The sequence below is a fragment of the Pterocles gutturalis genome, unplaced genomic scaffold (genome assembly GCF_000699245.1).
Source record: "Pterocles gutturalis isolate BGI_N339 unplaced genomic scaffold, ASM69924v1 scaffold34679, whole genome shotgun sequence".
NCBI classification, from domain to species: domain Eukaryota; kingdom Metazoa; phylum Chordata; class Aves; order Pterocliformes; family Pteroclidae; genus Pterocles; species Pterocles gutturalis.
The window spans coordinates 926-13,993 of NW_010129306.1; the positions used below are offsets into that span (position 1 = coordinate 926).

General features: G+C 50.8%; 3 protein-coding genes across 3 annotated transcripts in view; 2 read left to right on the top strand and 1 right to left on the bottom strand.

Annotated features, from left to right (window-relative positions):
• The first annotated feature begins 579 nt into the window (after positions 1 to 579).
• On the top strand, positions 580 to 1,550 carry LOC104466480 (olfactory receptor 1030-like). The gene is given in 2 exon segments (XM_010079900.1): positions 580 to 667; positions 670 to 1,550. Coding segments are annotated over 2 exon segments (942 nt in total). The 5' UTR covers positions 580 to 606.
• A 2,067-nt stretch (positions 1,551 to 3,617) lies between these two features.
• Positions 3,618 to 7,751, top strand: LOC104466481 (olfactory receptor 5AU1-like). The gene is given in 3 exon segments (XM_010079901.1): positions 3,618 to 3,635; positions 6,833 to 7,344; positions 7,346 to 7,751. Coding segments are annotated over 3 exon segments (936 nt in total).
• Positions 7,752 to 10,673: 2,922 nt separating this feature from the next.
• LOC104466482 (olfactory receptor 1052-like) overlaps positions 10,674 to 13,068 on the bottom strand; it is a 2,543-nt gene continuing 148 nt past the window's right edge. Inside the window, exon 2 of the mRNA XM_010079902.1 lies at positions 10,674 to 11,670. Within this exon, the coding sequence (XP_010078204.1) occupies positions 10,674 to 11,670 (997 nt within the window). The remainder of the gene's footprint in view (positions 11,671 to 13,068) is intronic.

A 13,068-nucleotide genomic window follows, 5' to 3' on the forward strand; every position in this document is an offset into this window, starting at 1 on the left:
GTATAAATTCTTGCCGTTGTCTTTCTCAGCTTGGTGGCATCACAAGAACGACACGGATATCACCAGCTTGAAAGAGGAGATTAATCCTTGCCCTAAATCTCCTGTTTCAAACTGAATTTCAGCGTTTCATACGAAAGGAAGGGAAGAAATTAGAGCTTTGTTTTAATTTGTTCTGTAAGTCCTAAGGGAAATTCTCTAAAAAATGTCTCTATCACTAGCCAGTGCTTTTGCTCTTTTCTGTTTTCTTTCAATTATCTTTTACATGCAGACTTTGATTTCTAATGTTTGAATCAATTGCTGTGGTTATCTCTTTGGATCGATGAGTAACAAACGCCTTCAGTTCCTCGGGGGGTAGGATAAGCTTTCCTGTTGGCAAAGCGACTTTATCAAACCAACAAACCCGTTAGAAATAAATTCCATTGTGCACTATTTTTGCTTTAAAATGCATTTTGAGACAAAAATATGTTGTTCAACAGTTCCTGCCTCTGAGATTTGTATTTCCTGAGAGAAATAAAGAAATGCATCGTTAACATTTGTTTTTGGGAAAAAAGCGCGCTGACCCCAAGTTTCCCTGCCTCTCTGCTTTCCTGCAGCGACTGTCTCGTGATGACGGCCAAAGGAAATCACACCCCCAGCCCTGAATTTGTTCTCTTGGGGTTCTCGGAGCAGGGGACCTCCAGGCTGTCCTCTTCATGGTCTTCTTGGTGATCTACGTGATCACTCTGCTGGGGAACCTGGGGATGCTGGTGTTAACCAGGCTGGACCCCCAGCTCCACACCCCCATGTACTTCTTCCTGAGCAGCCTGTCCTGCCTGGACATCTGCTACTCCTCCTCCATCACCCCCAGGCTGCTCTCAGACCTCCTGGCAGAGAGGAAGGTCGTTTCTTACTCCGCCTGCATGGCACAATTTTATTTCTACGCCGTCTTCGCCACCACCCAGTGCTACCTCTTGGCCGCGATGGCGTACGACCGCTACGTGGCCGTCTGCAGCCCCCTGCTCTACACCGTCTCCATGTCCAGCAGGGTTTGTGCGCTGCTGGTAGCTGGCTCGTACCTTGCTGGGGTCACAAATGCCACCATCCACACGGGGTTTGCGCTTCGGCTGTCCTTCTGCGGTCCCAACATCATCAACCACTTCTACTGCGAGGGGCCCCCGCTTTACGCCATCTCTTGCACAGACCCCACCGCCAACGAGATGATGATGTTCGTTGTGGTTGGCTTCAACCTGCTGGTCACCATCCTGACCATCCTCATCTCCTACGCCTACATCCTGGCCACCATCCTGAGGATGCACTCGGCCACGGGCAAGCGCAAAGCCTTCTTCACCTGCACGTCCCACCTGACCGCCGTGACCCTCTTCTTCGGTTCTGCCGCGTCCATGTACTCGCGACCCATCTCCAGGCGCTCCCAGGACCTCGATAAAGTGGCCTCTGTGTTTTACACGGTGCTGACCCCCATGCTCAACCCCCTCATCTACAGCCTGAGGAACCAGGAGGTGAAGAAGGCGCTGGGGAGAGTGATGGAGAGGAAATGTTCCTCTCGAAAATAGGTTTCCCTGGTGCTTCAGAGGAAGGGAGAGGTCTTCTCAGAACCCTTCATACTTTCCATGTCTGCACCGGTACGGTGTAAAGCAGCAGTGTTCTCCTGTGAGCTACTGGGGACAAACGGATTGGGAAACCTCTGCCTTGTTCCTGAGTACTTGTTCCTAAATTAACATGTCATGAGCACCTCTCGGCTCAGGCCATTCACTGACCTGCCTCAGGGAGGCGTTGGCTGTTTTTATTTGTGTTCCCAGCCTGGTATTATTTTAATTTCAAGAATTTAAGCCCTGCTGACCCATTGTAGTTGGAGAATGCGTTACCAGCGTTGTCTTGAGGAACAACAACAAGTAACAGCTATTGCTTTCTGTGGGACAAGGATGACCAGAGCTCTCTTCTCATCAAATACGGGAACATCTCTGGTGAACACAAGACTCGGGTAATTGCTCCCAGTACTGGCAATAGACACTGGGCTTCATAACAACAAGTCGCCACGGCAATGCTCATCAGGCCTCTTCTGCAGCTTATTTTAGCTCAACCGTAGCGGTGTTTTCAAATTTATTTGAGAAACTTCTGCAGTGCCTGCAGCTTGCTCAAGGACCGGAGAGCTATCATCCGGCATCTCCACTGAGTAACGGTGAAATTACCCGCGGGTCGGGTACCTGCTCCCTGTCCTGGGGTTTTGATCTTATTTTGGTGATATTATTATTAACTTTTGGTGATATTATTATTGTTATTATTATTATTAATTGCTTTGGCTTAGTTTCGAGCAATTGTGTGATTTTCCCTAAATATTTAGATTTCCTCCAAAATAAAACATGAGATACAGGGGAACGACTAATAATAAACTTTAGCAGCTATGGCATAGACCAGTGGACCAGTAGGAGAGAAAAGAGTGCTGCCCAGGAGCAAACAGTGGGTAGAAACATGCAGAAGTGACCCCGAGCAGACCCAAGACTGGCACGGAAGCAGCTCCCACCACAACCAGTGCTCCCACCAAGCACAACCCCATCCCTCCTCAGCAAGGAGCTCAGGGTGCTGCTGGGTCCCTGCATCACCCCACTGAGGAGGAAGGACCTGCAGGTGGGAAGGTGCTTTAATCAGAGGAACCTTGAGGAGCATTGCTCTCCATCCATCCAGACCCACAGCGACACGCCACCGCACAGACCGTCCAACTCATCGGCTTCGGGGCCTGGGACAGCTCTGGAAAGCGAGGCAGCTGTACAAGTCACTTTGTTATTAACAAGGAAGAAAGTTTATTTCTTATTAGCCCACGTTAATTAGTCTCTCACGGCTTGTTAAGAAGAATGAGGTAAGTTGAATTCAAGCCCACGGAGGAGCTTTCATGGTGATTAGGAAACTTTCTTGGGAAACCCCCGAAGGTCTTGTTAAGCTGATGACTCCTGGAAGGGTGGTTGGTCCCCAAGGGCCACTTCTTGCTCCGGGGAGGGGAGCAGCATCACTTGTGATGGAAATAGCCATAGCCACCTGTACGGCCAGAGCCTGGAGCCCAGGCCGGCTGGAGGGCTTGCTGGAGGGCCTCCCGTGCTGGCACGAGCTTGGTCTTGTTAAAGAAAGAGACATCCTTGTCTTCACGATGTGTGCAGACAATGTGGTTCCCTTGGTTCTCACTACTGGGGTGATTTGTCCCTGCCCGCTCTTGACCCCCCATCAGAGGGAGCTGGGGAAGATCTTTGCATTTCATCTCACCTTTGGACCTCCTCAAGGACACCTCATGCCTTGAATTTCTTGTCATTAGTTGCCTTGGGATAGCTTTGCTTGTGTCTTTTTAAATTCTTGTACTGCGAGGGAAGTTGACGTACACTACATACATCCTCCGTATCTGAGCAGCTATCAAAAATATCATTTTCCTATCATCACTGGACTGGAGAATGAGCATGGGAATGGGTTCACCTGGCTCTCAACATCTCAAAAATTCACTGTCTGATTGTGAGATAGGCAGGCAGGTCCCCTCTAAAATACGTGTGAATAAGAGGATGTTCCATCACAGCCCAGGATGGATGTTTGGGAGCGGGGTGGCAACAGGAGCAGGTCTGGACAGCAGAAGGTCTGGTACCATGGACCTGCTGCCTATGGTATATATGTAATATATATTTCATATATATATAATAATACATAATATATATTTCAGAATCATTTTCTCTGGATTAAATTTGTGGTCTGGAGATCTGAACACCTCCTGGAGGTCAAACTGCATTAGGTGCCCCCCTCAAGCCCTTTTTCAGTTTGTTTTCAGTCAAAAGGAACCCAGCTCATGCAGCCTGACCCCAGCCTGCGGTGGGAACGGAAACGCAGGGAGGGGAGAAGGCTGGGAGAGCTTCAGACTTAATTTTACCAGTCTGAATGGAAGAAACCAGAACTTTTCCTTGGAGTCTCTCCGGAGCATCCTTCACCTCTGGGGATCACTGGGGTGCAGAGGATGGACACCGCTTTGTGCTGGTCTCCAGGGAGTGACTTGGACTCTGCAGCCCATGGGGAGGAGTGGGAACCTTTAGGTAATATTCAGATAAACCATTGAGGATGTTTATTTTGGAGCAAGATGAATTGTTTCCTAGAGAACCTGGCAACAGGGTGGAGGATGGACAGATGAAGTCTACACGTGTAGGTGACAACATTCAGCTAAATCCTGCTCAGACCCAGCAGCTGGTAGGCTAGATAAAGCCACCGAGGTAGCTATAAATGATCTCGAAAAGAAAAAAAACCAAACCATCACTACACCCCCATAATTAGCTTTTCATTTCTCAAAAAACATTGTTTCCAGTTTCATTTTGGTATTTCCTCCTGGAGTCCTGCAGGGGCTGGGATGCACCATGAGAAATCCCACTCCAACCCAGGGGACTGGCCGTGGGGACGAGCCCCAGCCCGTGCACCACGTGCCAAGGCCACCGAACGACTCTTTTCACACCTTATCATTTATTATTATTTTTTCCCCTTTGAGCAAGCCAGCGCTGAAATTGTACAGATTTTGGTGCAATGAAATTAAACTTCAAGCACAGCTTACAAACTGTTAACGTAGAGTCTGCTTACAAATTTGGGCATCTTCTCTCATTCTCAGGACAAATTTTTGGGAGCTAGAGACCAAAACCTGCCAGGTGTTCAGTTGTACACAGAATTGTAAAAGATTTTTCTTCCTTTTTTTTTTTTTTTTGGGGGTGGGGGGGAGTAGGTTTTGTGTTCTGCATTCCTTCAAATTAAAATTCATTAGCGGATTTTTGGCATCGTTGCACACTTGAGCACAGGTTGCATTTTTATGGATTTTCTGAGTGACTCAGATTTAATGACCAGAACAAGGATAGGGAGTAAAAACAATAATACAGACACAACCTGGCAGACTTCACCGTATTTCAGGCTGATGATACTTTTCCTACTTTCGAAACTACCGTAGCCACCTGCAAGAAAATGCTGCTCTTGTTCTGGACCCAAATATTGCTGAAAAGCCACACACCCAATGGCATCTAGGTAAGTTAAATGTCAGAATGGGATCAGGCAGGTCTTTGGTGAGTCCACTGCCAGAGAGCGGCAGAGAGACTTCAGAAGGGGAAATTACGAGCAGGTCATGTTCAGCTGGTCCTAAGTCCCCCAGAGGGATGCGATGGCTGCAGTGGCTGCACACAACCTGCCAAGGTTTTTGGCCCCAAATCTCATTAGGAAAAACAAAAAATACTAAAAAAAACCCAACAAGAGGGTCCTTGGTGAGCTCTGGGGTGGCTTGTTGGAAGGTCTTGTGCTGGTTTGGCCAAGAGAAGGAAGATCTTGCAGAAGATGAGTAGGAAAGGAGATGTCGCAAGGGACAGTCCTTCCCCCAGGGGGACATGGAGAAATATTTGGGGGTTCCTGGCCGTTATTTAGCAGAGCATGGCCCAACCACCTGGCTGCCAGCAGGTACAATATCTAATCCAAGGCAGCAAGGTGTGGGGTTTTGATTTAATTTATCTCCATTCTAGGCAGTGTCTTCAAGCTCCAGGGAGCTGCAGCCCCTGGTGGGCAGCTCTTGAGCCCTAGACCCCTCCTGGGTTCCACGTCTACACCTTGGATGGCTCCAGGTGAAGCAGTTGGCTTGTCAGGCAGGAAAAAGGCAGGGTGAGATGTGGTTGATGGCGCAATGGAGGTTAATTTTCCAACGGCAGGAGATGTCCGCATGTCGGCAGGTTGCTACTGCCTCGGGGGGAGGATCCAGCCGCAGACCCATGAGCTCGATTTTCATTATCTGTAACTCACCTTCCAGCACGTGGGTGTCTCAGGCGCTGCTTTGCCTCCGGCATCTCTCTGTGAGCGGTGAAAAGCGGCTCTAAATCCCCGCTAATACCACCCGGAGAGCAGCTGTGGTGCTCGTGGGACCTCTGAAAGGAGGTGTCTGGAGCTGGAGGTGAACCTCAGCCCTTCAGCACATGGCAGCGAGTAATTACGACTCTTTGGTTCGGAGCGGTTTGCCAGACGCCGGGCAGCGTCCAGCCCTGCTTTGCTCTCTGGTGTCACTCTGTCAAGTCATGATTAATGTTATCCAGGAAAAAAATCAATGTTTATTTATTCTATCTGTCGTCGGGTGCGATTTTGGGAGCTGCTGATCTCTCCCTGGTGAGCAGAGAGAGCAAACCTGAATTTATCTTTTATCTCCAAGTTAGGCATCATGTCTAAGGCAAAGTGAAGCAAATCCTGGCTCTGATTACTGCACCATCCTAAAAAAAAACCCCAAAAAAACCCAATTATAAAAAAAAAACCACTAAGGAAAGTTGCATTTTACAGTGCTTTCACCTGGAAGAGGTCCTCCTGGGACCCGGGGGATGGATGTTTATTCCTCATGGCCTCACGCTGGACTGGCTGCACTCAAAAGATGAGAAATAATTTTATTTTCCCATCAGTTATTGTGGAAATAATAGACTTCGATGTGTGAGTGGCTTGAGAGGAGCTATGAGAAAGCTCTGCAATGCATTGATGGGTTATTCCAGCACGGTATCGCTCTGCTTCCTTGCCTTAAACATCCACCCGCTTCCAGGCGCCTCGCCAGTGGCTGTGTGCGCTCATCCAAGGCTGAAGGGGAACTTGAGGTTTTCCTCTCTCAGAAAGAATTTACCTTCAATTGACTTGAAGTGGTTTAACTGCTTGACAGACAAAAATTGACATCCTTAACATTCCTGACAGATGTTATTAAGCATTTCCAGTGGAAAGACATAAAGCGGCTGAGCTGCTCATGTATTCAATATGTTGAAGATAACGGCACATTTGCGTCCGAGTTTTTATTCTCCTGGGCTTCATGAGCCGAGAAGACCTGTAGGTGCCATGCTTTGTCTTATTCCTTGCCATCTATGTGGCCACCCCCGTAGGAAATCTGGGCGTAATTCTATTAATCAGAATCGATCCGTGCCTACACACCCCCATGGACTTCTTCCTGAGCCACTTGTCTCTCCTGGACGTCTGCTACTCCTCCACCATCATCCCTCAAACCTTGCTGATTTTTTTGGTGGAGAAGAAGGTTTTTTCCCTCGGTAGGTGTGCTGCTCAGCTCCTCTTCGCGATCTGCGCCACTGCCGAGTGCTACATGCTGGCAGCCATGGCTTACGATCGCTACGTGGCCGTTTGTAACCCCCTGCTCTACCCCGTGGTCATGCCCCCACAGCGTTGCGTTGGGCTGTTGGCTGGTGCCTACGTAGCCGGTGTGATCAGCTCCACCACACCCACGGTTTCCATATTCCATCTCCCGTTCTGCCGGTCCAAGAGGATCAACCATTTCTTCTGTGATGGCCCACAGCTGCTAGCCCTCTCCTGCTCTGACACCCGTGTCAACGACGGTTTCTGCCGTGGTGGGGTTCAACGTGCTGAGCACCACGGTCTTCACCCTCATCTCCTACTTGTTGGTCCTCTCCACTGTCTGGTGGCTCAGCTCTGTGGCTGGCCAGCACAAAGCCTTCTCCACCTGCGCCTCTCACTTGGTCTCCATCGCGTTGTACTACGGCAGCTCCCTCTTCACGTACCTGCGCCCCAGCTCCAGACACTCCTTGGGGCACGACAAGGTGGTCTCCAGGCTCTACTCCGTTGCAGTCCCCGTGCTGAACCCAATCATCTACAGCCTAAGGAACACGGACATGAAGAACGCCATGAGGAAAGCAAAAGGGAGAGTCCTCTCCTCCTTGTCCAGCCACGGTTCCTGGGCAGCTGAAAGGAGAGGACTGTCCTTCCATGGGAAGGAGGGGTAGATATTGCACCTTCAAAAAGAAGTGTTAGAGATTGCACCTTCCAGAAGGTGTGTTAGATGTTGCACCTTCAAGAATCAGCCTGGAATGTGCTGAGCCTTGGTCATCGGGTGGTGAACCGTGTCATTTTTATATATTATTATTTTTATAATAATGATTATAATTTCCAATATTATTGCAGTTTAGTTATTAAATTGTTCTTATCTCACCCCACGAGTCTCTTTTCCCTCCACCCCCTTTAATTCTCCCCCCATCCCCAGGAGGAGGAGTGAGCAGTGTTGTGTAAAACCACAGCCATCCTTCGCGGCACCCAGCGCGGACACCTCCGCACCGTCCTGCACAGCCCCTTGGCCAGGAGGACCCTCAAAGCTCTCTCCATGGGGCTGCCATCACCAGCTTCTACGCGCCGGGGATGCTCGCCTACGCCCAGCCTGGCAAGCTGGGATCAGACAAAGCTGGTTCAGCGTTAGACCCTCCTGACCCCCTCCCTCAACCCTCTCGTCTACAGCCCGAGGCACCTGCAGCTCTTGGGATAACGAAGGAACACGTGTTCTGGGAAGAAGGAGCTCACCCAGCGAGGACAGGGTGTGGAGATGAGCAGAGCAAGCTGTGCTCTTCAAACAACTTCATTTTAATCGTGGTGGGAGCTTTCGGTAATTAATCCAAATAATTGTCAGCGCTTTGCGGGCAAAACTGAAACATCACCGCGACGTTTGGTGTCTACACCGCGGTCAGTGAGAATACTGCCCACCAAAAGGCTCCTCCAACTGGGGGCAACAACAGCCAACGTTCCATTGATGCGTGATAATCACTTCCCCTGAAGAATCTGGTGAATACATAGATGTGATATATGGATACATTTATATCTGATCTATAGAGAGCTACATACAGCTCTCCCTTCTGGGTGGTCAGGAACGGGTCCGTGTGTGTGGCAATTGGTCCAACGGCCAACTGAGCCCAGTTGAGCGCTGACTCTCCGGTCTGTCCCCGCACGGCCGAGGTGGAGGATGCACAGCAGACAAAGCGTTTTTTAATGTATAATTAACTACACACCGTTTATGTTTAATGAGCTACACAGTTTCTGGAAGAACACGGACAGCCGTTGTTGCTTGTGGAGTGACAAAATAAATAAATTTTATGTTTTTTAAAATAAGCATCTTTGTAAACTGCGGTCTTCCGAAAAGAACTGGCATGGGCAATGAATGAACGTAACAGCGACCAGTTAAACCAGCTTCAAGCTGGTGTGAAGTGAAACACCAGAAAGCTTTTAACCAAAGTTTCTGATGGAGTTTTCGTGAAAGTTAGAGGCATTTGGGCAATTTCCCTGAGAAATAGAGAACATGACATCTGAAGTGTTTTATTCTGCGTGAGTCGGAAGAAAGGGTGAGAATTGTTAACAGGAGCTCATCGCTCCGTTCTGCTCCGTCCTCTGTGCACTGGGACACAGCAGAGGGCTGGGGACGGTGCTGTGGCTGTGCTCAGGGCACTGGGTGGGGGAAAAAACCCAGTTCCCCAGTTCCCCCCTCCCTGGGACATCATCAGGGAGTGGGACCAGGGTAATCACCGTGGCCAGCATCACCTGGGCTCCCGCCCACACCCTCTGCCCGGGGCTCGGGGCACTATTTAAGCTCAGCCCAGGGGCTTTGACTGCTTTCAGAGCTGGGCTGTGGCTCTGCTTGGTCCCGGTCCCAGTCCATTCTTCAGCTTTCCTGGCTGGAATCCGGCCGCTGGTTTCCCCTGGGCTGTCAATGGGAGCTGCTGTGGGACCATGCCCGGCGTCGTGGCCACCTTCAGCTCCCAGTTTGCCTTCCCGTTGGGAAAAACTGGTCCCAGTTGCTCCCTGAGCTGTGCTGCCATGGATGTGAGACCAGACCCTCTAGTGTCCAAGCTGAGGATAAAGCAAGCTCCCACCAGAGGTGTTATAAAGACCCCTCACCGCCTTTTTCTGTGGCTGTCTCTTGGAAAAACAGCTCCTGCTCAGCTGCAGGCTCTGGGTGGATTTTCTTTCACTCTACAGTAGGTATTCCCAAGGTAGACTCTTAGCTCTGAGGAAAAAAAAAGTTTGGATTGTTGGTATGCCAACACAGCGGGTGTGCCTGGGTCAGGATTTCTCCGGCCATCCGAAAGAAATCATGCCAGGAGTAGTTATCTGCTATTTGAGCTCTGAAAAAAACCCAATGTCTGGCCTAATTCAGCCCCGCAAACGAGCATTAAATGAGGGGTGACCCCCCTCTCCTCCCTCAGACCCGCACCCCAGCTCTCCCTGCACGAGGGCTCCTCGGCGGCACGTCCTCAACCCCGCAGCGGTGTCGGGGAGGGAATATCATCCACAACTGCCCCAAGACAAGAAAACAGGAGGAAAAAAAACCCTTCTCCATAGCTAATAACCTTCCATCAGGCTGAAGCCCTGGCAATAGGGGCAATGCCTCCCCCAGCTGCTGCTGGTCCCTTCCCAGGGAGAAAACCTGCTCAGCCGAGTTTCTCCTGCAGCTGCAGGAAGCAGAGGACGAGGTCGCTGCTTCCCTCCCTTCCCATGGCACATCCCCCTGGAAAAAAATGACTTTTTTTTTTTTTTTTCCCCTTGAGCCCAAAGTGAGGGGGGGTTTGGTTTTTTTTTTTGGACAAACCTCCCCCAGAGCCTCCAGCCCTCCGTGAGCTCACCTCTGGAGGAATCTCTGCTCGAATCAGTGAAACTCCTTAAGCAGCGAAGCTTAAGAAGGAAATCCCTTATTTTTATCACCTCCTATGACATTAAATCATTTCACATTAAAAACCAAGAGATGACAACACTTATCAGAGGCAATGCCGAGTCTCTGCAGATTTTAAATCTGCTTTAAAATCCTTTTTACTTGCTGTACCTGCTTCTGGAAACACCTGATGGTCCCTTTGCTCCTCCTGATTTAAGAAAGGGAACCAGCAGGAGTTTTATCGACCGGTTGGGGTCCGTTTGGTCAGTAGGCAATGCATAAAAATGTTATTTTCCGTCGCTTTTTGAAGCGCATCCTTGACCTCCCTGTTCCTCAAGCTGTAGATGAGCGGGTTGAGCATGGGGACGAGGAGGGTGTAGAACACGGCGGTGACCTTCTCCATCTCCAGCGAGTACTCGGAGCCCGGCTGCATGTGGCTGAGCCCCGCGGGCACGTAGAACAAGGCGACGGCCAGGAGGTGGGAGGCGCAGGTGGAGAAGGCTTTGTGCCGTCCCGCGGCGGAGCGGATCCGCAGGATGGAGAGGAGGATGTAGGCGTAGGAGATGATGATGATGAAGAGCACGGACATGGAAATGGTCCCGTTGAAGGTCACGAGCAGAAGCTCATTGAGGTGGTCGTCGGAGCAGGTGAGCTTCAGCAGAGGGTTGGTGTCGCAGAAGAAATGGTTGATGACGTTGGGGCCGCAGAAAGGCAAGGGCAGCAGGCAGCACGTCTGGACGAGCGAGTTCAGAACCCCCCCCAGGTACGAGGCGGCCACCAGCTGGTGGCAGAGCCTCCGGGGCATGGCCACGGCGTAGAGCAGAGGGTTGCAGATGGCGACGTAGCGGTCGTACGCCATGGCGGCCAGCAAGAACACCTCCGTGGTGATAAAGGCAAGGAAAAAAAAATGCTGGGCGAAGCAGGCGGAGTAGGAGATGGTTTTCTTCTCCACCAAGAAGCCAACGAGCAGCTTTGGGGAAAAGACGGAGGAGTAGCAAAGATCCACGACGGAGAGGTTGCAGAGGAAGAAGTACATGGGGGTGTGCAGGCGGGGGTGCGTCCGGATCAAGGCGATCAGCCCGAGGTTGCCCATCAGGGTGAGGAGGTAAATCACGAGGAAGATGATGAAGAGCGGAGCCTGCAGCTTTGGGTCGCTCGTCAGCCCCAGGAGGACAAAGTGGGTCAGCAGCGTGCGGTTGCCCGCAGCCGTGTCGCCGTGCAGCGCGGCAGCGACCCTGCTGAGGAGGAGGAAGGGTGAATGGGGAAGAGCCGCTGCTCTCAGCAAGCGCTTGGTCAGACTGGAAGCTTTGACACCTGAGATAAGGTCTAACCGCGCCGAGGCTCTCAGCAAACCCTCGGCAGAGCAGCTCAGCCAAAGCCCTGCGGAAATTGTGTTTTGTCCTTAATCTCTTGAATCATGAGGCTGAATCAAAAAATCTGGTGTTTTTCCTTTTTTAAAAAAAATATTGAATGATTTGGAAACTGGAGGAGGGGTGAAGAATTTGCAAACTTGTCATCTCCTTAGAACAGGAGGCAGAAAAGGAGAAAATTTTTAAATTTCCCCAGGAGAAGACTAAACACATGAGCCACGATGACCCCGGGAGCCCCGATCGGCCGTGCCCTCTCCGATAGCGCTGATGGGTCTCCAGCTGCCCACCCCAGCTCCCCCAGTGAGCCGCCAGCGACGCGGGAGGGTCACTGGGCTGCCGGGGACAGAACCTCCGGCGCCAGCCAGCCCGTCCTGCTGGGCTGCTGCCCTCTGCCCACGCTCGGGGTCAGGTTCCAGCACAGAAATATTCCCCCAGTGCTGCAAATCGCAGCGGAAGGGGTTTATTGTGCTTAATTTTTGTACCTGCTCCAGATCAATTATTATTTACATGTTTTTCTCTGCTCCAGGTAGGGGAGGAAGGAGTTTTCAGGCTGCTCCTCACAATTTTGAGACCAAGAAATGAATGGTACCTGATGTGTTCTGTATTGAACAGAAAGCTGTCAGCTGCACTCATGGGAAGCCAGGAGGTGAGGAGGGGGGGTGAAGAAAAAAAATAAATCACTTAGAAGGCTCCATAGGAGGAAGAAAAGCACTGCCTTCATTTTCCAACCTGCATCCCCCCGCCTCTCTTCCACCTGGGTCATCCCTGCAGCTCCTCTCCTGCAGCAGGGAGAGAGGAGAGACGATTCCTTTGCAATATCCAGACCAAAAGCTCATCTGTCTCCTTATATAAAAAAAAAAAACAAAAAACAAAAAAAACCCCAAAAAACAAGAAAAACCCCAAACCATGACGGACCCACCCAGCCCTGCTGCTGGGACCAAGCCCTTGCCCTCTGCAAAGGAGGGAGAACATCGCAGCCTGGGTGGGAGGTTGCTGGGGGCTCTGCAGTGTGATTTTATTCTTCCAAGAGAAAATCCTCGCAGGTTTCCCCATGGGCTGAGCCCCACGTCACGCTAGCAGGCTGTGGGTCTGTGTGCAGCTCCAGAGCACAGCCCTGCTCTTACCTGCAGGGTTCGGGGCAGAGGAGCGGCTTTTCAAAGGTTTTCTCGGAGGTTTTAGCACAACAGGGTGGTGACACAGACTGGGAAAGCCTGGAGAGAAAGCCTGGAGGTGCAGATGAAGGGAAAATCCACCGCTGGGGGG